General features: G+C 39.4%; 1 protein-coding gene across 5 annotated transcripts in view; it reads left to right on the plus strand.

Moving 5' to 3' along the window:
- STK38L (serine/threonine kinase 38 like) overlaps positions 1-4593 on the plus strand; it is a 59206-nt gene extending 54613 nt beyond the window's left edge. For all 5 annotated transcript variants that reach the window (XM_074902371.1, XM_074902370.1, XM_074902373.1 and 2 more), the window contains one exon: positions 459-4593. In XM_074902371.1, the coding sequence (XP_074758472.1) occupies positions 459-586 (128 nt within the window). In that variant the 3' untranslated portion in view covers positions 587-4593. The remainder of the gene's footprint in view (positions 1-458) is intronic.
- Positions 4594-26228: the final 21635 nt, after the last annotated feature.

The following is a 26228-nucleotide window of genomic DNA, read 5'->3' on the forward strand; positions in this document are numbered from 1 at the left end:
AGTAATATGTGCGTGGTATGTGTAGTTCTCTTGGGAGAATCTGGATATATCTTTTTTTCTGTTTGTGTTAAGGATAAAATGGTATGTATACATGTGTGTGTTGTGCAAGGAGCATAATAAATGTTATGTTTTGCATAACTGTATATCCTGTGGGTGTGTTAGAGGTTCCTGTCAAGGTATGCCTGTTATGGTGTGTAGACATACTAAAAAAACACCCCTCAAAACCCAAACAGAAAAAAATGTTTTCCACTTCAGAGTTACATACTGAAATTATACATCTTCTCAGACCATTGACAAAAGGCAACTGACCTGATTAGAAACAAGATTTCTTCAAGGAATTTCTTTTGACTGGAGAGATAAGAGTTTGGGGCTGTTTATGTCAGTGCTCTGTGAAAAATCCTCTCAGAAGCAGTGCTGGTTTTAACCGAGTTGGTTTTACTTTTGTTTCTGAATTCTAGTGCCGAACACAACGGAACCTGACTACAAATCCAAAGACTGGGTTTTCCTAAATTATACCTACAAGAGGTTTGAAGGGCTCACACAGCGTGGCTCAATCCCTTCCTACATGAAAGCTGGGAAGTTGTGAAGCAAAACACAAACATACAAAAGAAATCATACAAACCTCAGGTAGCTGCATCACCAGACCTGCTTGGCATTAGTTATCAATACATTGACTCTGGTGCGCATCAGTTTCACAAGGAAATTCTACAGGATTAGGATTTCTAAGACTACTACAGGAATTAGTTGGCAGTGCCAGCTGGCTTTTTCTTTTTCTTTTAATATTTGAATATTTTTGTTAACTTTATTATACAAAGGTACTGGAATAAAAGGAATGTACATCCCTTTAACTGCACTGCCTATGTGTGTATAATGGTTAATTATACCTCTCTTTACTGTGGTTTTGTACTGTAAACCATCTAATCAACCCAGGAGTAAAGCATACCATTTTATGCAGCGTTGTTGTTGTTATACTGCTTACCTGGTGGGTTATAGATGTGCAGTATAAGAAACCATTGCCTGCATTTGCAAAATTCTCTGAGCAGTTGCTCAAGGGTGTTTCAGTTGTGGTCTGCAGATACCTCATGATTGTGGCAACACAGAATTGTTTTAAATAGCAGTGTCCTGTGGGCCTACTTTTGTACCCTGCCTACCCTCGCTTCTTGCCACTGGAGGGTTTTATCAGCTGATCATCTGTTCTCTTTCTTCCTTTTTCCACTGTGTCTGGTGGTGAGACAGTCCCTGTGACCTGGTTAGTGGTATTTCTGCTTTAAATGATAGTTATTGAGTTTAAGATGATGATGCCTGTTGGCAACTTCAGAAGAAAAGAGGTATCTGAGTAAGAAAAAATAAAGATTTTTAAGGGACAGGAAACTTTCTGATGCCAAGTTCTGAAGAGGTGATAGAGTGTCCAGGACTGCATTCCTATATCAGCTGTAAAGCAGCTCATCTTTTTGCTACTCATAAATGAAATTGCCTTTTCTGTCTGTGCAAAACATATTCTAGAAAAGTAATCAAATTGCTGCTTTTTTCTTTTTTGTCCCCTAAGAAGTTCCAGGCAGAAGGGATCCTGCTCTAGCCTTCTGTTTCCAGAATACCCTGTAGCTAGAGGAAATGGATTGCCCAACTAGACTCAGACTTTTCTGTGGGCTCCATGTTCTAGTATCTCCATCTAACATGGGCCATGGGATTACAAAGGATCAGCTGAGTCTGCAGCCGAGTTTCTAGGAGCCACAAATAACCATGACTGAATTGGGCAGAGCATCCAAAGGCTCTCCCCAGTCTGCAGGATGGTGACAAACTGACACCTGACATGGTTCTCCTTCTCCTAGGTTGAGGAAATTGAAGCTGAAATCCTTCCATATGCAGGGTATGGTATTGCTTCTCAGCCCAGCAGCAGTTCAGGACTGAATTGCACTCCTTGATCAGTTTCCAGTTTTCTGGTTGTTGGCAAATGTATCTATATCTCTGCCTGTACTAGCATATTATCTGCAGTATTTTGAATCTATCATCATACAGTAGAGGTCTTTGGTGTAATTTTCTGGTTACAAAAGAGATACACAGCAGTGAACAATTCCCCAGTAATTGAATGAGCAGAGTCACTGTTGCTGTCTTCCTCCTCTGAATGCAAGTGAAAGGCACTCTAAAACCTTGGCAACACCCACTGGAGTGAAGCACAGTCTATTTTGGCATACTGGCTTTTGCAGCAAAATGGAAATGGCTATTTATAAAGCTATTACAGAAATATTTGTTGCTGTTATGTACCATGGTATAAGCTGTTCTGAATTATTTGTATGCTTTAAAAACACACTGTGGTATTCATCTGCTGCATAGAAGATCATTTACCAGCAGGATTTATGTGCATCAGTGGCTTACTGATCCAACAGCTACTAGGTTCCTCAAGGGCTTCAGTGATATCTTTCCTGCACTGTTTTGTCTCCCTTCAAGAGTCTAATATCTGCTATTTATACTGCATTTCTACCAAAAATTTTAACCTTCAGCTCATCAAAGAGGAGTAGCCAGTACCTCAGGACCCATCCAATTTATATAATGTTATATCAGAACATGGCTAATAGAAACTTTTGCCTAAATGTTGGACTTATATGGGAACAGCTCCTTTATGTCCAAGTTTTTCTTCTTATACCTTACCCTAATTAAGACCCCTTTACTGCCACTGGGGCAAGATCTCTCAGATTCTTCAGTGGTGTTCTTAGCCTTGTCAATGTAGTGAAGCTCTACCTGTATCCATCCAAAGACTGTCCAAAACCAGTAACTTGCTTAAATCCACCTTTACACTTTCAGATTTCATTCCGCCAGTGCCCTAGCAGCTTGAGGCTTCTCACGAAAGGAAATTCCTTTTCTAAAGCCTTCAATCTGTTCTGTGAAGACAGAGGAGCTTAGGCAAAAACTATCAGATGCAAACTTGGCCTCAAAGGACACTGCTATTCAAAAGACTTTTTATTAGTTTTGATTTCCAATCTAACTCATGGGGCACTATGTGTACTAGAAGTGGAATTCCTGCAAACAACACACTGCAAAAGACCACAGTAGCACTATTTGCATAACATAAAAAGAAGTCTTTGCTTGAACTTGCTAAGACAAGATAAGTGTCATGGAAACCACAAATGATCAGTAATTCTGGTGACTTTTTTCCTGTGGGGTTTGAGGGTGGGGAGATAAATGCACAATTTAAAGCTATCTATTAAAAAACTCTGTACATACACACTGGTTTACAAACTCGGGAAAAAGCTCAACCATTATATTTGTAACACTAATGATAATACTCATTTAAAACTGGGTCATTAATCATATCAGTGCTCACGTAGGAGTTATATCTATGGGGAAACAGCCTCCAGCATATTTAGCATAAATTCCTGTATTGCAGTAGTTGATTTTTTTTTTTTAAACATAGCATTATTTTAATCAGTAAGTCAGTTTAAACAATATATTAACTGCTGCTTTTAGGATGATACAATTTTTTTTAAAGGTGAAACTGTAACACTAATGGATTAAAGAGAACAGAAGGTTAATCTACACTGACTGTTTCAAAAAGCAGAAGTGCAACATAGGTTTTGTTTTGTTAGTCTTATTCCTTTGGATGGTTGTGTTTTTTCCTTTGGTAGTGTTTGTCACTGTGCCATTTATTTTTCTTATTCTCGGAGTACCAAAGATCCTGAAATGGCTTGATGATTGGAACCATGTGAAAATTTATTTTCTAGAAGTATGTTTGTTAACTTCTGTTAAAATATGGAATTGTGTATGCAAATCGTTGTCAGAGATTTGCTGGGAAGTTAACCTATTCCAGCACGGAAAACTTGAGTGCATCGATGGAAGTGGTGAGCCTGAATCCAAATTCTGGATCTGAATACTCAGAAACTGGAGAGGAAGCTTGGATTAGGAAACACAGCTGAGCTTTTGTACTTTCTTCCATTTTCAGTCAGAGTGAGTGAGTGGCCTTAGGACATCAGCAGAAGTTGTTTCATGTGCAAAAGGAGTTTAAAAAATTGCCAGCATTCACAAATCAAATATTGTTGATACTGCATTTGCACTGTTAAATTTGCCTTGCTGGAGAGTTATGTAAGTGTTATTTTTATAGGTCAACTAAGAAACACCTGAGCCGTTTAGCATCTGATGTTGGGTGAATTCACCTAAGTGCAAAGGGGCTTGCTGAAAGCTCTCCACACTACTAAATAGGTATAAGCAGTATAAAGGGTGTTGTGTCGGCTCCTTCTAAAGAGGTGACTTTCCTCCTCTGCAAACAGCAAGTAGGGAGTACTGCAGTTTAGCCCAGTTATACTCAAATGCTTAGGAAGTGCTCTCACTTTTTCAATAATATGAGCAATTGCAAGCATTGTAACATACTGTACCTTGTCCTTTTAATGTTGACATATTACAGCTGCTCGTTCTTGGAGTCAAAATGGCAACTGCTATATTTTTCCTAGACTGTTTCATTAGTTGTGATTGGGAAACTTACATGGAAGCATTATAAAAATTTTTATGAGGCTTTTTACAGCATTTGAAAATAAAAGTAGCATTCTTTTTGTAAAGTTGCTGGGTTTATTTTTTTGCACCAGTGTACTGATTTTGTTTATCTTCCAGAATGGGATTATCTAAGGAATTGAGACACTATTTTGTGTATTCTTTTCTTGAATTCCATGGACAGTGAAAATGCTAGTGTTACTAATCTCAGTCAGAAAGTAGAGATCACAAAAATTGATCAACTTGTACCAACTGCAGTCATATAAAGCTACTTCTGAAATCATTATTGTTCTTCACAAGAGATCTTTCTTCTTTTCTATAGACCATAATTTATTCAAGAGAGCCTTCCACAAGTAGTTGTGTCCTCTTGGTTCACTACAGAAACAATTTTGTCCTGTTCCTTACTGAGTTTAGAGCGGTGACAGCAGATGCAGTTGTGAAACAGTCATGTAAAAAAAGCCTTGAGCAGCTGAAAGCAGAGGAGTTAGCAGCTAATGACTGGCCTCTGAAGCCCTCCAGTGAATAACAGCCCTCCCTCCACTTGAGAATTGCTGCTTTCAGTAAATAATACAGTTTTAACAGAATTGTACAAATTCTATTTAATGGGATTATACTTTTCTTCCAGTAACCATATATTGTATCTCAGAGCTACATATCATAAGGAAATGTAGACTTACTTCTTTATCCACTTGCATTACCAGATTCCTCAAAAATACAGCACTTCAGTGGCAAATAAAAAGGCTTTGCCTTCAGCATGTGCAGAATTTTTTTTAAATCAACCACTTTAAAATATTATATACTTAACCACTATATATACAAATATCCATTGTGCATTTTCCATTTCTTTATTCTTGTGCAAAGTGTGCCTTGTACATAAGCAGAACAAATGTGCTTTGGACAATGAAAGGTCTTTTCTGAAAATCTTCCTATGGAAAGAGAAGGGAGGCGTGTTCAAAACAGTCTGTCTTGCTGTTGAGAGTGATGACAATAGTGGTTCCCAGCTCTGGACTAGACGAGGATTTATTTGCAGTTCAGGAAGTGTTTCATGTACTTCTTTAAGGTAATTTTATTTATCATGCATTGTAAATTTCAAATATCACAGAGGTTCTAAAATGCCCATGCCATAGCTTAATTTCAGCAGGTTTTCAGTGTGGGTGCCAGTAGTCTGTAACCTGTCAGCCATGCTGGGCTCAGCAGTGCTAGGCTGTGATGCACAGAATACTGTTCTGTCTAAAAGAAGTCACTGTTTGAGAGATACCAGGTATGTTAACTATTGGGACAGTTAAAGGGCAAGTTAATGTATACATAATACAATGAACTTATTCTCTGTCAATAGTAATGGCACCTAGATTTGTACACTTCATCACACAGAAACACTTGTACAGTTGGTGTGAGGGGAAATGAATCTATGCATTCAAAGAGAGTTCATCCCACTATCTATTACTTCTCTCACCATCTCTCTCCAGGTTATTTGATAGCATGAAGGTTACTGTTCTCTGGGGAAAAGGGGCATGTAGGCTTGAACCTTCTCTTGCTGAGGAGGGAAATTAACCCAGGTTTTTAATTTCCCAATCAAGTCAGAACTCTGCTAGGAACAGTTTGTTTCTCATTTGAACTGACCCTTGATGCCACATCTTGTTTCTATACCACCTGCTTTAATCTGTTTCTAGTGAGCCACCATCTGCTGCTGCTTCTCTCTCCTGTAGGAATATGTGCTCTGTCTATGTACTGTCCCCAGGCAGCCAACCTTTAATTGGTAGCAGTTCCTTCTCCTCCAGGTGTCTCTGCACATCCTCCCCCCTCCAAAGACAAAATCTTTGCCCTTGCCTCTACATTTCCTGCCCACAAAACTTAATTATGTTGAAAGGGCAGCTCATCAGCAGAGTAGTAAGTGCTGTGACCTTGGAGCTGTTGTGCAGAAGTATAACCACAGCCCTTGCTCCACATTTTGAAAAAGAGATGGCAGCTCCAGATAGCAAGTGTTGCATACACGCTAAGTCTATGTTACACCTTGTTTCCTTCCTGGGCTGAGGCAGAAGATTGTATGGGCTGGAATAGGAAGGTCATGGAGCTCCAGCCACAAGCAGGTGCAAGACATTCATACCCCAAGGCCCTGTCCCTGCACACACAGCCATACACAAAACTGAGACTCAAAATGGGAGCATTGATTTGAACATACATCTCTCTAGTGTTAGGAGTTACTCAAAAACTGCAAGAGCTCTGCTAGTCTTGGTCATATTTCTCAAAAAAAGTCTACTTCTGACTTCAATATATCTGTTTAAGAATAACGAATGATCAGATAAGAACTTTTTGATCAGATAAGTGACTTTTTGGTTATGACAGAGTGAATCAGTGGTAAACTAGACACACATCTCAAGATTGTTCAATCCAGCAGCCTGCCTTTAAGGTCTCATCCAGCTCTCACTGATGCCAGCAAAAAATCCCTATCTAAAGCCCAAAGAAACCAGTGAACAAGCATGGTCTCCAAAGAAAGCTGTTTGCTTTTGTGTTCTTTACAAATGAGATTAAAAGATTTTACTATCTATACAACTCAATTGGTTGAAAAGCAGTATGTGAAGAGGAGGGCTTTTGGCTTCCAAGACAATGGTGAGAAATTTGCACAGTACTTCTGTTATTAAAGAAGAAAATGCTACCTTTTTTTATAAACAAAATTAAACTAATGCCTCAAGGAAACTTTTCAAAATATACAATTTATTTCAATGCCTTTTCCTGAAATAGCACAGTACATAATTGGGCTTCAGTATGGATTTTGCATATTCTAGGAAGCAGACATATTGGCTTGACTTCTTGATTTGTGAAATTCACAGGTAGGGAGCAATGAATGTGACGTATTCAGTTGTCTCAGTTCTGTTGAGTAACATTGGGCATATTCATGGGCCCACTCTGTGCAACGGTCATTGGTTTCCCTTTTCAGTTAATTGTGCCTTGGCTTATTGGCACAGATTGAAGGTGGTTTACATTTCTTCATCTTTGCATTGTTCCTATACCAGCTGTTTAACAAGAGGCTGTTAACACTTGAAAAGACCAGGAATCTGAATGGTGGGTGTCAAGCCTACTTTAACCAAGGAGAAGACTTTCAGACATTGATGTAATACATTGTTGGGACCTTTGCAGGCAAGATGGATGAGATGACTGCAGCTTGGGAGGTTCACAGAGTTGTGTGCAATTCCAAGAAAAGGTGTTTCGTCCTTGGAGGGATGCTGCCCCCACGGCTGGTTTTGTTTTCTTTTAGTCACAGCAGAAAAGGCCTGGGTGGGATCTCACTGGTCCTGGTGAGATAGGACTCAGCTTGGGGGTTTGCCCCTTGTGCACCATGGGCACGTTTGAATTGCTCTTCCTTTCAACAGGTCCCCTAGGCAGCTTACTTTATCCTTGTGTAGAGATTTGTAACAGCAATACTGTTTTTCAGAGACATTAAGCTCTTGTGAGGCATTCAGAAAATTCAGAAACCTGTTTCTGCCAGGAATGAAAAGGCTATTTAAAAACTGAAGATTATTTTGGTTTTAAATCACAAGTGGCACCATCAAATTGAGAGACTTCTAGGTAAGAGGTTTACAAGCAAGTGAATTACCTCATGGACACAGACTTCACCAGCCAGGACTCCAAAATAAAGTAGGCACTTTGGAAAATACTAATGTTATAATCAGACGAAGCCAATTTTCATTTAAAAAAAGATATTTTTATTTGGGTTCAATCAATTTTGGGTGAGAGGCAATAGGCAAAGCAGCGCTGGGTGCATGGAGAGCCGCAACTCTGCCACACGCACACCGAATTTCAAAAAACCCCGCGTTCTTATACTCTTGTGTCATCGTCTTTAACCAGTCTTTCTCATCAGATGATTGTCCTGCTCCTTTTCATTGGATCATTTGGGTTGCTGGGGTGCGTGTCCTCCTCCTATTGGGTCTTTTGAAAGTTTCGAAACCTTGGTCTCTTGGCGCGCTTTTCTCCTATTGGATTTTTTTTTTTAAAAAGCCTCATGATCTCATCCTTTTGGCGGGCTTTTTTTTTTTTTTTTCTCTCAAACAGAAATTACTTATCAGTCCTTGGTGGAGTTTTTTTTAAGGCATAGTTACATTGTTCCCATCTAATGTTAGGTGGGGTTTCGGAGACATGGTTACATTGTTCCAATCTGAATGGCCCATTTTACATTTAATTGTCTAACATCTACAGGTCGTTCAAGTGTACCATACCCGCCTTGCCCAGCCCAGCAGATTAGTTACAATAGTTTTTATTACAACACCCACCCTGCTTAACTTAGCAAATTAGTTACAATAAATTATTACAATCCCCCCCTTTTTTTTTTTTTTTTTTTAATACCCTAATTTGCTGGTTAAGCTTTAAAATAGCTTCTCTAGTAGCCTCTAAAAGGGTGGTATCTTCTGGTTCAGTCTCTAGTTGGTGTTCTTCTTGTTGGGCTAAACCAGTGTATTGTTGCCTTAACATCATGAGTTGGACAGCTTCAATCCTGTTCTTAACAAGGTTAATTAATTTGTTCAGGATACAAGGTCCAAAAGTGAGAATTAATAACAGAATAATCAGGGGTCCAGTTGAGGTTGTTATTAGAGTAGTCATCCAAGGAGATTGATTAAACCATGATTCAAACCAGTTTTGTTGAGTTTCCCTTTCCTTTTTTCTTTTTATGATGCCCTCACGCAGCTTGGTCATGGATTATTGGACTACCCCAGAGTGGTCTGCATAAAAGCAGCACTCTTCCCCTAGAGCTACACAAAGCCCTCCTTGCTGTAAAGATAATAAGTCTAACCCCCTTCTATTCTGTAGCACAACCTCCGAAAGGGAAGTAAGGGATTTTTCTAGTAATGATATTGATTTTTCAATTCTTTCCAAATCTTCATCAACTGCAGTTCTTAAGGATGATAATCCTTTATGTTGTTGTACTAGAGAAGTAATTCCAGTTGCTGCCCCTGCAGTTCCTAGACCTATGAGGGTCGCAATTGTTAGGGCTGTGAGTGGTTCTCTTTTCCTTATCCTTAGGTTATTGTTGTTCCAATATTCAAAAACAGTTTCTTTTGGATGATATAAGACCCGAGGCATGACTGCTATTTGTATGCAAAACTATTTGCTTTCATTAAACATAGTTAGGGACAAACAGGGAGTTAGTCCTGTCCCTGAGCAGATCCACCATCCCCCTTTTTTCGGTATGGCCCATTTATTTCCAGCCTTGTTTATTTGTCGTTTCTTATTTCCACACAAATTCTCTTGGTTTCTAGGCACTTTTCCTATACATGTGCCTTGTCCTCTAACTTGTTGCATAGTAAGCCCAATCTTCTTTTTGTTCCATTTACATTGCTCTGGGCTAGCTTCATTACTTAGGCGATATGTAGCCTTAAGTCCTATCCCTTCATATAAAGGTGGTCTTACATCGTAGCACAGCCAACATCCGAAAGTAACATTAGGGTTGGTACTGTTAAGGGCTTGGTATGCAGTCTGTAGTAGTAGCCATAAGGGGTTAGATCCTATGGGTCCCAAAGCAGTAATATTTTTCTGGGTATTTGTAGTGTTAGTTTCAGTTTTATCTGTTACTGTATTATTCTGACCGATTTAATTTGTTATTACCTTGTTTGGGCCTATGGATTTAGGTTTAGGTGTCAGTAGGACCGGTCTTTTTTGGATCAGGATTAATCCTCCCCTATCAGTTCCAGGTTCCCTCAACATTACGCCCCAAGTTCTTCCTACAGTCCATCCTGGCTCTTCAGGTTTCTGTATTGTTAGGGTTAAACTTTTACAATTTCCACTGTTGAGTACCCCCCCAGAATAGTCATAGGTTGGAGTTTTACAATGTTCAGGACTCCACCTGACTTTTAGATATTTGTCCTTTTCTGATACATCCCAAGCAGTGGCTATAGTTTTCACAACCTCAATAGGCACAATAAAAGTAACCTGGTGAGTTGCAATACCTTCCTCCTGGGTTTGAACTTGGACACCAATAAGTGGCCTTTAGGTTAGTTGTGCCCCAGTCCCATTGGTGTTCAGAGTTACAATGAGATCCCAAGGTAGGGTTCAGTAAGTCACAATTTGTGACATTGAACGTGGGAGTTCCAGAAGTAATTACTTTTTGAATGGTAGTTGAATCCTCGTAACGAACTAAAATCCATTCAAAAGGTTGGTGTACCCAATCATTTGTTACATTTTTAATATTAATTATGTATAATAATATTAGAATACCACTCATATTTCTGTGCATTGTCTTCAGTTGTAGGCTTACTAGTGGATGTATTTTATCTAGACGTTATCTCCACTGTTATACCCCTCTGTCTCCTTCGTCTACTCCTTTGCTTGGAGCAACGAGGTATGAATTCTTCTCGACAGCAGTGGTATTCTTCAGGAGTTAATTTTTTTTTTTTTTAATAAGCCTAATTAACTGAAGACACACAGTCTATTCTGAGGTTTATTCCGTATTTATGACTGTTAATCAAATTTTAAAATCTAAAATTTATTGATATTTCCACCTATTTTGTTGTTGTGCCCGCTTCCAAGCAAATCTTGTGGCACATTGTCTTAAGACTTTATACCAATCTGTTTCATATATTTCCCAGGTTGTAGGTATTAGCAACTCCCATCCACAAAACAGAGTACAGATTTCTATTTGAGCAAACTGTTCCCTATTAACTATTATATTATTTATACTATCCCGGCATTGCATACAATAAAGATGCCTTCTAAGTGAAACACAAGACCATTTCTTATTACAATTTGAACATTGACAAGTAACCCAGCATGAGTGCCCAGAAGTAGGATGTTTTATGCATGGAATTTCCAATATATCTTCCGTTGCGGGTAGTTCAGGTATATCAGTTTCGGTTTCACAACGGAAAGGATAAACCTGTGGAGTTCCTTTTAACTTATATAACCCCGTCCCCCCAGTTTGGTAAGGTATCCTTTCTCTTCTCCAAGGTGCAAAATATACTTTTTGTAAAGTATCCCCAGGGGCTATCTGGAGCCACTGGTATAGACTATTTCTTACTTCCCTTCTAGAGTGGGTCATTCAGTTTCCTTCTGGTCTTTCCTTATAGTCATTCGGAGACTTCCTGGTTTAGACACCACCATCCATTCTGCTGAAGGCTGCTTCACTGGTCCTTTAACTCGAGTGGCGTGAGTCCAACCTCTTTCAGCTGTCCGTACCGCAGTTTCTGTAGTTAGAAGAACAAGAAATGGTCCCTCCCATCGAGGGGATAAATTATCTTCTTTCCAGCTTTTTATTAATACTTTATCTCCTGGTTTTATTTGGTGAATTGGGAGTCCTAAAGGTGGGGTTTGAGATATTATTCCAATTTCCCTTAGTTCTTTTAATCTTTTCCCAATGGCAATTATATATTTTTTGATATTATAATCTTCAATTACATTATTCTCCAGGGGCATTCCCTGAAAATAAGGCATACCATATAGCATTTCATAAGGGGATAATCCAGTCTCGCTATATGGTTTGGTTCTTATATTTAAAAGTGCCAATGGTAAACATTTTGTCCAAGGCATTTGCGTCTCCACCATTGATTTGGCCAGTTGTTGTTTTATTGTTTGATTCATTCTTTCTACTTTTCCTGAACTCTGTGGATGCCATGGGGTATGGTATTCCCACCGAATACCTAATGATTGACTTAATAATTTTATTATTTTAGAAGTAAAATGTGTGCCTTGATCAGAATCAATATATTGGATTATTCCATATCTAGGAATTAAATGTTCTAATAATGTTTTTACTACTGTCTGAGCTGTGGTTCGTGTTGTAGGATAAGCTTCTACCCACTGTGTTAAATGATCCACTATTACCAGTACATATCTTGTTCTTCCTACCTTAGGTAATTCTGTAAAATCAATTTGTACCCTTTCAAAAGGCCTATAAGCTGTTTTTCTTCCTCCCATTGCCACTTGTCGGAATACCTTTTTATTTATCTTTTGACAAGTTAAGCAGCCTTGTGTAATTTGTTTTGTTATTTCAATAATTCCAATACAACCGAATTGTTTAAGAAAATGATCACTTAACGCTTTAGTGCCCCAATGTGTCTGTGTATGTAAGCGTTCTATTATTTGCCTGGTATAAGCTTTTGGTAACATTTCTTGTCCATCAGGTAGTATCCATCTTCCTTGTTCCAATTTATCCCCTATTTTTTCCAGCTTTGATCGTTCCTCAGGAGTGAACTTCTTTTCTCCCTCCTCCTGTTCATTTTCACTACTGTTGTTCTGTATTGCATTGATCTTGATTACCTGAGCCTTTAGGGCTGCTTCCTGAGCCTCCTTATCTGCTAAATTATTTCCCCTAGTTCGATAATCCAATCCTTTTTGATGTCCCTTCACATGTACCACTGCTATTTCTTTTGGTTCTCTTAATGCCTTTAAAACTTTTACCACTAACTCCTGGTGTGTAAGACCTTTTCCCTGGGTGTTAAATAAACCCCTTTCTTCCCAAATTTTTCCAAAGGTGTGAACTACCCCATATGCATATTTGGAATCTGTGAACACAGTCCCGCTTTTTCCTTTTAGCAGCTCCAAAGCTCTGCATAAGGCATACAGTTCACAAGCCTGAGCTGACCACGATGGGCTTAGAGGTCCTGATTCCATAAGCTCCAAGTTTTTATTAATTATTGCATATCCCGATTTTCTTTTACCTTCTATTACTCGGGAAGAGCCATCTATAAACAGTATTTCTCCTTTTTCTAATTCAGTGTCACTTAAGTCTGGTCTGATTTTTGTTTGGGTTTCAATTACTTCCAAACAATTATGTTGCAATGTTTTTGATGGTTCTCCAAATAAAAATTGAGCCGGACTTTGGGCAGAGGTCACTCTTAATTCCAAATCAGGGGAGTCAATCAGTATTGTTTCATATTTTAAAATTCGGCTGTCTGTTAGCCATTTTTCCGCTTTTTGCTGTAAAACACCTCTGACATTATGTGGAGTATATACTTTTAAAGGAGCGCTAAAGGTGATTTTCCTGACTTCTTCTACTAATAATGCTGTGGCAACTAAAGCTTGGAGACAAGCAGGCCATCCTCTGCTTACTGGATCAAGCAGCTTAGAATAATATCCTACAGGTTTCTTAACTCCTGCCCAGTCCTGAGTAAGAACTCCATATGCTGTCTGATTTGATGTGTTCACAAAAAGATAAAAAGGTTTCTCCATATCTGGTAAACTTAATACAGGTGCTTGTATTAAGGCTTTTTTTATTTCCTCAAATTTCTGATCATCCTCCATAAACCATTTAAGTTGGTTATTGGTTAATTTTTCATATAAAAATTTCACCTTTTCACTGTAACTTTCAATCCAGGGTCTGCAGTACCCTAGCAGTCCTAATACTTGCCGAATTTCTTTTTTTGTTTGTGGGGGCCTTAAGGATAAGATCCCAGACACCCTGTCAGGGTCCAACTTTTTTTCCCTTCACTCATCCAATGTCCTAAGTATTTCACCTCTTGTTGTACAAATTGTAATTTTGTTCGGGACACTTTTAACCCCTTTTCTCCCAGGAAATTGAGCAATTTAATAGTGGTTTTTCTGGCTTCCTCTTCAGTTTCTGCAGCTATTAATAAATCATCCACGTACTGTAGTAACTTCACCTCTCCAGGAAGCACAAAATCTTGTAATAATTTTTCCAGAGTCTGACCAAATAAATTTGGTGACTCTGTAAATCCTTGTGGTAATGCTGTCCACCTTAATTGCTGTTTTCGTCTTGTCTCAGGGTCTTCCCATTCAAAAGCAAAGTAATCTCTAGACCCTTCATCCAGAGGACAAGCCCCAAAAGCATCCTTTAAATCTATTACACTATAGCAGGTATACTTAGGGGAAATATAGCTTAATAAAGTATAAGGATTTGCTACCACAGGGAATTTAGTAATAGTTCGCTGGTTTACAGCTCTCAAATCCTGTACCATTCTATATGATCCATCCTGTTTCTTTACAGGGAGAATGGGTGTGTTGTGAGGTGACATTCATGGCTCCAATATTCCCTTCTTCAAGAGCCCATCGACTACTGGCTTTAATCCTTTTCGACCCTCCATTGGTATAGGGTATTGTTTTATTCTAATTGGACGGTGTGGGTCTATTATTTGGATACTTATGGGAGCCATTTCTATTTTTCCAGAGTCCCCTTCTTTATACCACACTGAGGGATCAATAACTTCTTCATCTTCTTGTGTTAGATTATATAATTTAATTTGAAATTTATCCTTCTGGCTCTGGATGCTTAAATTAAGTTTTAGAATTAGATCTCTTCCCAATAAATTATATTCCGCCTCAGGGAGCAAAAGTAAATCATTAAGACAAATTTTTTCTTCAGCTTCTATCTCTACATCTTTCAAATTAGGTACCTGAAAGGGTTCCCCTTTTGCTCCTATTACTGATATATAATTTTTCCCTTTTTCTATTCCTTTTGGTAATTTTTGAATGGTTGATTTTTCAGCTCCTGTATCAACTAGAAATAAAACTTCTTCTCTGTGGGGACCAACTAATAATTTTATCAAGGGCTCTGTTGATGTTAAAGTCCCCAAAAGATATAGCCCCTGACACCCCTATTCTTCTTGAAACATTCTCTCATCTTGTTCTCGTTTTTGACAGTTTCTTTTAACATGTCCCTTCTTATTGCAATAGTAACAAATAGGGGCAGGAGACCTTTCTCGGTAAGGTCTTTCCTGTGTCGGCCGCTCTAATTTCTTCTCCTTCTTCTCCCCGGAAGGAGTCTGATTTTTCTGGCTTTCTCTTACAGCCGCTACAAAAATCTTTGCCTTTGTTTTCTGTTTTTCTTCATCTCTTCTAACATAAACTTTTTGAGCTTCTCTAAGTAATTCTTCCAATCCCCTTTCTTGCCAATTTTCTAATTTTTCTAATTTCTTTCTTATATCTTCCCAAGATTTTGCCACAAACTGTGTCCTGAGTAGTGCTGTTCCCGCTACTGTATTCAGATCAATGCCAGAATACATCTGTAGGCTTTTTCTTAACCTTTCCAACCATTCCGTTGGAGATTCATCTTTTCTCTGTTGTTCATTAAATGCTTTATTAATGTTTTGTCCTCGGGGAACTGCTTCCCTTATCCCTTGAATAATTAGCGTTCTTAGCTCTCTCATAATTTGTCTCCCCTGGGGTTGTTGGTGATCCCAGTGGGGATCCACATTCAGCCATTTATGGTCCCCTGGGGGTCCTGCCTGATTTTGTCTCTCCCAAATTCTCATTCCGGCTTGCCTGATCATTCCTCTTTCTTCGGCAGTAAATAAGATGCTTAAAATGGACTGTACTTCTTCCCAAGTGTAAGTATTGGGACCTAAAAATTGATCTAACCTCTCAGCTACTCCGAGAGGATCATCTAATAGAGTCCCCATTTCTTTTTTAAAATTTCGTACGTCGGAGGTGTTTAACGGGACTGCCACAAATCCGATGCCTCCTTGATTGCCTCCGAGGGGCACCTCCCGTAAGGGATATAAAGAAGCTCCCTCAGTTACGGCAGTTTTACTTCTTGTACATGCAGCCGGAGGTAGAAGAGAAACCGCCGGGGCTGTTACGGCCGCCGGGGCCGGGGCCGGCAAAGCCGCCAGAGCTGTTAAAGCCGCCGGGGCAGTTGAAGCAGCCGGATTTAAGGCCGCCGGATTTAAGGCCGCCGGAGCTGTTAAAGCCGCCGGGGCCGGGGCAGGCAAAGCCGCCGGAGCTGTTAAAGCCGCCGGGGCCGGGGCAGGCAAAGCCGCCGGAGCTGTTAAAGCCGCCGGGGCTGTTACGGCCGCCGGGGCCGGGGCAGGCAAAGCCGCCGGGGCTGTTAAAGCCGCCGGACTTAAAGCCGCCGGGGCCGGGGCAGGCAAAGCCGCCGGAGCTGTTAAATTGAAGTATGGGGGCGGCAAGTTATCTAGTGGTTCCCATTCATCATCTTTCTCTGTCCCTTTCTTGTTCTTGTCCCCTTTTGCTTCAGATTTCTCATTCTTTTTTAGTGTAAATATTGAAGCTGGATAGGGACGTGAAGCCCTGATCCACAATTTTGCGTAATCACTTTCTTCTCGACTAAAAGGTCTTTTTGAGTGAACATATGTACTTAAAGCCTGGCAAATCCAGTCTTCAAAAGATCCAAAAGTAGGCCAGAAGACATGTGGTTTTAAAGGTTTCATTGGCCATTCAACCATACAATATTGGACTAATTTTAATTTACTTTTTCCTTTTCTAGGACCATTTTCATTCCAATTTCTAATCATTATGCCTAATGGGCTATCTGGTGGTATATCTGGTAATTTATTCATTTTTTTCTGGTCCCGGTTTTTTGATTCTCTTTGACCCATCTAGGGGTTTTACTGTGGAAGTTTCTCTCACCCTTGTAGGGGGTTAGATCCAGGGAGCTGAATATCTTACCCACCCACGTACCTCCTGGGAATTTTATACAGCAATTCCTCTCGCCTTGGGAGTTTTCTATGGCAGTTCCTTTTGCCTTGGGAATTTTCTACGGCAATTCCTCTCGCCTTGGGAATTTTCTACGGCACTTCCTCTCGCCCTTGGTTACCGGTGAGAGTGTCCTGCGGGGGGGCTGAACCCTTTACCCACCCGCGTACCCCTAGAACCCGTGCTCCCACCCACGAGTCCTATAGGATCCGCTTCGGTCCTTCACCGGCCAAATCCCTCGCGGGAGTTTGGAACCGCGGTTAGAAGACCTCCACACTCGATTCGGAACTCAAATCCTGGCTCCAAAACTACTTTTGTTTCAAAAATGAGGTTCCGTCTCAATCACACTCTCACACACAAGCAACCGAATCCCACCCAACCGAACGGTATGCCTTATACTCACGACTCCGTCGTCTGCGTTCGGATCTTCGTGCACCAGAATTACGGGTATTAATACTGCAGTCTTTCCTTTGGAGCTCCAATTCTTTTGACTATTGCTTCTCTTTTTGTTCGTTGATATCTGGAGACTGACCCAGACTGCTACTTTCGAGCCACAATCTGTGGGGTGCCCCTCGAGAAGCCACAGTCCAGGAAAGCACACTGAGATCACGTCGGGGTCACCAAATTGTTATAATCAGACGAAGCCAATTTTCATTTAAAAAAAGATATTTTTATTTGGGTTCAATCAATTTTGGGTGAGAGGCAATAGGCAAAGCAGCGCTGGGTGCATGGAGAGCCGCAACTCTGCCACACGCACCCCAAATTTCAAAAAACCCCGCGTTCTTATACTCTTGTGTCATCGTCTTTAACCAGTCTTTCTCATCAGATGATTGTCCTGCTCTTTTTCACTGGATCATTTGGGTTGCTGGGGTGCATGTCCTCCTCCTATTGGGTCTTTTGAAAGTTTTGATACCTTGGTCTCTTGACGCGCTTTTCTCCTATTGGATTTTTTTTTTTTTAAAAAGCCTCATGATCTCATCCTTTTGGCGGGCTTTTTTTTTTTCTCTCAAACAGAAATTACTTATCAGTTCTTGGTGGAGTTTTTTTTAAGGCATAGTTACATTGTTCCCATCTAATGTTAGGTGGGGTTTCGGAGACACGGTTACATTGTTCCAATCTGAATGGCCCATTTTACATTTAATTGTCTAACATCTACAGGTCGTTCAAGTGTACCATACCCGCCTTGCCCAGCCCAGCAGATTAGTTACAATAGTTTTTATTACAACACCCACCCTGCTTAACTTAGCAAATTAGTTACAATAAATTATTACACGAATCTTTTTTACTTGTTTTAATTTTTTTAGAAAACCCCAGACTAAATTGATTATCCTACTGGCTCTAATACTAAGATTAGAAAGAGAGAGCAAGTAGGATTTGGAAGCTCTTCTCAAGTTAAACTGTTTCATCATGCAAGGAATTTGTCTGTGATTCACAGATCTTTAAGGCCAGACTATATCACAATCCAGTCTGATGCACTGCATAACATCACTGTATTGTGCGAGCATAGGACAGCCTGTTGCTGGCAAAGCTGGAATTCTTTTGTGCTGTTTTTTTGCTTCCTCAAAGGGCTTCTTTACCAATTATAGAGTGGAAATAACTGTAAAGAGCTTATTTTTGTTATTGACTGATTACAGTATGATTATGCTATTTATATAATTTTTGAAGAAAAAGACTTTTGGATTTGAGGAAGAAATTTTGCTTTAAAATTATAGCAGATTTTACTAATGCATAGGCACAGAATTTACACCAGATGGCTTGTGGTGCCTTTGCCCTTCAAGCACGAACCACAGACTAGAACAGATTATTTTAAAAATTGTATTACTTCTTCTAATTAGACAGCCTGTTCACTTGTACTCTATGAAAACAAACTTGATTCAGAACACAGGTATTGCTCTTTACATTACTTTGAGCTATGTAATACCACGGCCTGAGGGAAAAACATAAACATTTGTGTTCTGGGAGAGAAGTCTGTGAAAAATCTGTATTTCTATTTACAGGTATGCTGAGTAACTTCAGTTTTCTGCTACTAAGTTTCAGTAGAAAAAAGTTAGCTAGTTCATCCTAAGTAGTCACCTAAGTATGTTTTTATGTGAAGTAATACAAGTCATACTAATAACACAGAGTGACTCTCAGTGTTCCCTCAGAAGAGGAGAGTGCTTTTGACCAGTCTCTCTCAGCTTCTTGAAGTAGGTCTCTAAGTGTGGCATGCATGAAGCTAGCTTGGCCCCAGAAATACACGAAGAAATTCACATTCTTTTCAGGATGGTATCTCAGAGAAATGCTGACTGTATGCTCTTCATGTCCTGTGTAACAGCTAAGACACACTGTGCTTTAGATGTCATTAATCATTTACAGAAAAGAAAAAGGAGTAATAATATAGACACCTTTTTTTAACTGCTCAGCCTCAAGCTATTATTTAACTGCTCTGAGGCTTGATTGTTATTTTTACCCCTTTAGCAAGTTGTTGTGCGAGTTGTTTGGAAAAAAAGAGGCTATCTGTTGCTTACATAAAGTATTCTGTTCTCTATTTTATATCTAAAAGCTACTCAACAGAAAGTGCTTACCTAAAAACGGGGCCTACTCAAAATCATTGCCTTACATAAACCAGGATCCTTCTCTGCCAAGACTCAAGGCTAACTATATACTATAAATGCCAGTTACTATCATATATTCAGTGTGTGAAATGTTCAATGAAGAGACCAATCATCACCTTTGAATAAGAAACAAGTACAATAAATGTTTAAAATCTGTGTTAATGAATTGGCAGTGCATTATGTTTATAAGAATGCTCTAAGTGTCAGGAGATGTGACATTGATCATGGATGAGAAATACACAGAAGAAAACATTACAGGCAGAAATATTGCTAAGAGATTGATCTGATTTTCTCACCTAGACATATCAAAGTGCCAAAAATTTCTGCATTGAATTATGAGTACTTCTATTGTTGCACTTAAAAAATATTAAATAATATGTGAATAAGGCACATTAGCTCTATTTCTAGTCAGTCAGTTTAAAAAAACCCTAACTATTGTATTTTTAATGTGCTCAGTGAATGTTCCCATATGGAGAGAGTTTGTATTTAATAGCTGTTAAGCTATTAAGTTTGTTAAAACAGTTTTCTGGAACTGTTTAAATCCTTAACTCATTGAGCTTTATAACAACAGCCATCTTCACTTTCAGTGGTTACTGAGTCTCTGAGACATTTTCAGTCAATGTAGCTGACTCATTCTTCCGGAATTTCCTTAACATTTGGGTGTCCACTGATGATGCAAACCTGGAGGAGGGAGCACATAGCTTCAAAACTGAGGCAAAAGATATTTTAGCAGAGCCAAACATGACATTTAAGCTTCCTATGAACAAATTCTTGGAATTGTTTTTCAATATCTGTTATAGCATACGAATAAAACAAATGTGCATTAATAACAATTATTTTGTCAAAGATGGCAACACTAAACCCCATTTGTTAGCTCTTCCTACTGCTTTTTATTTCATTTAGGGCAGAAATGGTTTGTAATTGCTTTTGTCCAACACAAATTCTGTAAGACCAGTTGAACCCAGCATGATGGAATATATATATATCACTGCAATAGTAACTACAGGATTCCATATAATTTAAAATTGAGATGAAAAGTTGGATTTGCAAGGGAAAAAAAAATAGCATATGAAAAAGTGTGCATTGAAACTGTAGTCGTCCAATTCCGTTTGTTTGGCAGCACCCGAGCTGGAACCCACGATTCCCCAACCAGGTAAACATATTCTGTTAGAGCCGTTCACCCACACCCACACAGCCCTTCCACATGCCTAGTCTAACACTTCGGCTTAGCTATGGGCAAGATGCTGAGCCACCCACTCCCTCCCATACAGATGGGGTGTTTCCAAGTTGAATGTGAAATGTGTTAGTAGCTTCAAAGTATAAAAGATGGCACAAATGTTGTTCAGGACTGCATCTGAGTAATCATTCTCAAGATTACAGTTTGGAGCTTAGGCAAGTAAATTCTACCCAAATCTCAGAAAGCTATGAATGAAACACATCCTTGGTTTTTGTTTTTGATTTTGTTTTTTCCAGTTCTATCATTGACTATGCAAGTTACTAATCTTCCACCACAGTACATGAAATCCATAGCTGTTCATATGGATTTGGCCCATATCATTTTGTGAGGCTTTACTTTCTCAAGTTCTTAGAATCATAGAATCATGGAATCATTTAGGCTGGAAATATCCCTTAAGATCATTGAGTCCAACCATAAACCTACACTGCCAAGTCCACCATGTCCCTAAGCACCACATGTACATATCTTTTAAATAGCTTCAGGGATGGTGACTCAATCACTTCCCTGGGCAGCCTGTTCCAGTGCTTGACAACCCTTGTAGTGAAGAAATTTTTCCTAATATCCCAGCTAAACCTCCCCTGGTGCAACTTGAAGCTGTTTCCTCTCGTCCTATCACTGGTTACTCAGGAAAAGGGATCAACACCCATCTCACTACAACCTCCTTTCAGGTAGTTGTAGAGAGTGTTTTGGCAGACATAGATCTTTATACATAATTAAAATAAAGACAATACTGAACTGCTGCCTTAGATGGGATGATGGAAGCAGAGAAGCAAAGATTTGACGAGGCTTCTGTTTCAAGGCATTAGTTTTCTCAACATAAAATATTAACTTTCCTACACAGAGAAAACCAATAGAGAAAGAACTGTTTTACACATATGAGGTTTTTGTCCAGGTATATCAAGCTATATATGTATAAGAATCTTTGGCAGAACCTAAAAATTTCCTTAATTTTGAAGAAAAACAAGCTTTCTTTTTTTTTTAAGAGAGTCAACAGTAAACAGTCTCTTGTAATTTTATAAATAATCACCTGTAGTCTTACCAGCAGGGGTGAGATGCTTACAAACATTACTACAAGAGTACCTCTGCACTGTTTCTACAGCTCCAGACTCATTGTTCGGTTGCATGTGACTATCCTTTTGAAGAAAACAGCCTTTCAGAAAACTACCTTTCAAGCAATTTCTTCCTGCAAGAGAAATTTTATAATACATAGGTTTGGCTTAACCCTTTGCATGTTTGCAACTACCTTTGATCTGGACACAAAACTGGCATTCAAATATATATATTTCCCATCAGCATAATGGAGTTAATGATGAAAATAGTGATGTAAGTAATAATCCTGCTTTTATTAAAACCACGTGGATCTTTTTTGTATATTTAATTACACTGCCTTTTTCACTTTTAGCAAAATGACTTGCGGAAACACAACTCCACAACCTCTAAGGTTATAAAGTAGGTATGTTTATTCAGCGCTGAGGCACACGGCGGATCATTCCACCATAAATGTGTGCACCTCTTGTGGCACCTTGTCTTGGCTTTATGCTAGAAAGCATTGCATATTCATAATACATCCATACATATGCATGACCTATCCCCGCTTTGTATTATAATGAGCTTGAAAGCCTTTTTCATATGTTCCACCCCAGTCTCCTCCTAGTTGTGTCTACGCAGCATGTCCCAGTGGTCGTGGGCTGGAGTCACAGAGATGAAGCAGCTCCTCTTCCTCACTGTTGAACTTTTTACCTCGGTTTCTTGCACAGTCTCTGTAGATTCCTGGACCTGGGCTGGACATAGGGTTGGTTTTGACCAGTTTTTAGAGCTGTCTTCCTATTCCATCAGGAAGCGTTCCCTCACAGCTTCCATTAATCAAGGTTTCTATATTGTTCTGCTCTCTGGCCCATCAACTATGATCTATTATCCTATTTTAATCTTAGTTATCTTTTAACTAATAGGTCTCTAGTCCCTAGCCTGATCTCTAAGTCTTCCATCTTTGTCTCTAAACTAAGTTATACCTTCATTTCTTGAGTGCCTAATTTCTATATCATATTTTAATTTCCTAGCTCCTCATTTCAAAAGGATGTTTTTTCATCTTAAATTTATCATGCCTCCAGATCTGAAAAAACAATCACTTATCTGCAGGTCAAAGATACAAATTTTAAGAACTTAGATATTAATCACTAGAACAGATGATGAGAGAATATAATATACTTTGCAAAGATTACACCTACTTTTGTTAGTTCCAAAGGACCCCCCATTAATAACAACAGACAGACTCACTGAAAGCCCACTGAACAGTATGCCAGCGGAAGCAGCTTCCTTCATACATGTCACTGTGTGACACATCCAGTCTTATTGGTGAGCAATACCAGCTGCACTGTACATGTAAGTTCCCTCACACCCGAGTTCAATAGATAGAAGCAGGCACACTCGCAGCCGATGAAGATGGCACAGGTAAGAATGTGTGAGTCAAGGCAACAGCCTGTTCTGCCACACCTACAACTGGAACTGAACAAGCACAGGCTGCATCAACATCAACAAACAGGGCAGGACAGTAAGAGAGCTAATGTCCAGCAGAACAGGCATTGCTGTGGTCCCAATGCCAACACTGTACATGTTGCAGAAGCTTCACTTCAGACTAGCTCTAGCAGGGTCTGCTGGAGTGAGTGCCTGTTAGCAGCTGGAGCACATTAAACTCTTAAGGTGCATTTTGAACTCTTCATGCAAAAGGAATACCCTTTGCACACACCAAGACTACTACAGAGTGCAAACCAAAGCACAATGAGGATGGACAGATTGCACTCAAAATTGCACTCCTGGTATTAGCAAAAACATAGCTACAGTCTCAGCCATCTAGTGTGATCCAGGTCTATTAACACAGTTTAATATACTGGTAAAAGTTAATGCTATTTTTATGCTTTTTGTCAATATGTATGACTGTTCTCTGCCCTGCACACACCCTGGACTAGATGACCCAAAGAGGTCTCTCCCAACCAAAATTATTTAAAGATCCTGATTCTTCCTCAGACAAGGTGTCCTCTGTACAGCACCTTGAAAATATAACAGGTACCCGTGAGGCGTGGAATCAAACTCTACAACTCACTAAGAGTTATAAAGTAGAATGTTTATTACGACGTCGGGCACACGGGGGATCGCTCCGTCACAAACGTGGGCACCAGGAGCCAAAAAACCAGCTCCTTTTATTGTTTGAAATGTTACATATGCATTAGGATTCCGAAGATAAGGAGGGAATATTACAATTAGTTCCGAGAAATTCCCCTCTTGCCCCCACCCCCCATGTCCTTCTTCTTTGCGCCTGCGCAGTGCCTCCTGGTGAGGGTGGGTCTGGGTCTTCAAGGGTCTTCAGGATGTAGCAAGACCTCTTCCTCTTCATGCACTTTTTAACTTTGCTTCCTGCGCATGCTCTCTGGACCTTTGGCTCCTCTCCAGGTTGTAGAGTCAGTTTTACCTATTTGTTTTGTTAATTGGAACTTTTGTGTCTATCAAGATATTCCAGGAAGTAAATCCTTGGTGTTACCAGGAACTGGTCATCCTTTAGCTGGTATGGCTCTCCCTTTATCTCAAAGACAGGGATTAGTTTACTATCTATCTTGTTTTCTGTAAGAATGTTATCTAGCTAACATTGCCTGAAGGCTAGCATTGTTTAAGGGGCCTCACAACTTTGTCAATATTTCTTTGCTGCTTTTTGCTTTCTTCAGATCAGTTCCCCCCTTTTACCTATGCAAATTCTTTTCCTATATCATGCCATTCCCTTTAAGGGTTTTGGCCAAGTATGCACATACGGTCCCTACTCATAGTCCAACCATGTTGATAGTCAGTGTCCATCCTTTCGTTGGATTCGGAGTCTTAGGGGTCCAGTCGATTTTGATTCCCATTTCTGTTTTGGGGCTCCTTTGACTTGAGTGTGATGTATCCATGATGATCGTTCTTTAATCTTGATTGCTGTATGGGACGGTAACAACACCTGAAATGGACCCTCCCACTTTGGTTCCAGAGGTGAATCTGAAAAAGATCTGATAAATATATAATCACCTGGTTTAATGTTGTGTACAGGCCCATCCAGACCTCGAGCTCTGGTCCCTAGGACCAATTTCTCTATTTCCCACAGCTGTTATTGTAGGCTTATAACATAATCAGTTACTATTTCGTTCCCAATCTAAGTCGATGCCCCCGCCTGTATCATATATGGTTTCCTATATACTATTTCAAAAGAACTTAATCCCTCCTCAGTTCTGAGTTTGGTTCTGATTTTCAAAAGTGCTAAAGACAATGATAAGGGCCAAGGCAATCCGACCTCCTGACCTAGTTTTGTAATTTAATTAAGTGATTCATCTTGTCTACTTGACCACTTGCTGTGGGCTATATAGGGTATGTAATTGCCAGTCTATTCCTGTGATCAATGCAAGTAATTGTTTTAACCATTTGAAGTTTGGTAACCACAAAGTAAGCTTGTTCCATATTTCTTCAAAGCCTAAAGAAGCATTGTCCTTTCATATCTCCTGCAAAACACTTCATTATTGCAATATTATTCCTAAATCTACATTTATTTTTCTTGTTTCACCTATGTGTGTACAACAACTACAATTCACAACTGTGCTCAACCCCCCATGTGAGGCCAACATCATGTTTCACTGTCAGCACTTCAGACTGAGAAATTATTTCATTCAGTAACACTTATTAGTTCTGCATGGGAATGCATCTGGCCACCTGAGAAGGCATCTGTTAATACTAATAAGTACTGACACCCCCTTTTCTTGGGAGTTCAGAAAAATCTATTTGCCAATGTTGTCCTAGACTATTACCTTTCCCTATAAGTCCATTTTTAATTTTACTTGATGTGTTTGGGTTGTGGTTTTTGTTTTGTTTGGGTTTTTTTGAGTAAACAGCATAGTCATCTTACTGTTTTTTTTTTTTATTTTAACTGCTTGTATAGAGCATCTGCTCCCCAGTGTTTTCTTACGTTCACCTAAATCTAACTTCTATTGTATGTTAGAAGGCACTATTACTCGCTCATCTGGAATATAGAACTATCCATCTTTTTCTTTATTACCCTTTAGATCATCAATCAATTTTTGATCCTCCTTTGAATATTTAGGTTTCAAATCTGAGTTTAGGATTGAGAGTTTTACCATCTGGGACCAAAGCTAATGCTATGGTTGTCATTTCTGCCACCTGTCTGGCCTTTCAATCTGCCAAATTATGCATGATGGCTACTTTTTCAGGGAGTTTTATGGATTCTAGCAGCCTTAAAATTTCCTCTGCATGTTTTATTTGTTTTCTTTGTGCTGTGAATAATCATCATTCTTTCTATACAGCACCATGAGCATGTACTACTCCAAAAGCGCATTTCTAATCTGTCCATATATTAATCTTTTTCCCTTTTGCCAATTCTAAAGTTCTGGTCAAGTCCATTATTTCAGCCTTCTGAGCAGAAGTCCCTACTGGCAATGGTTTAGCTTCTATCACTTCATCAGTGGTGGTCACAGTGTATCCTGCCTTATGGTTTTCTCTGTTTTATGAAGCTGCTTCCA

Source organism: Athene noctua, chromosome 3, assembly GCF_965140245.1.
Source record: "Athene noctua chromosome 3, bAthNoc1.hap1.1, whole genome shotgun sequence".
NCBI classification, from domain to species: Eukaryota; Metazoa; Chordata; class Aves; order Strigiformes; family Strigidae; genus Athene; species Athene noctua.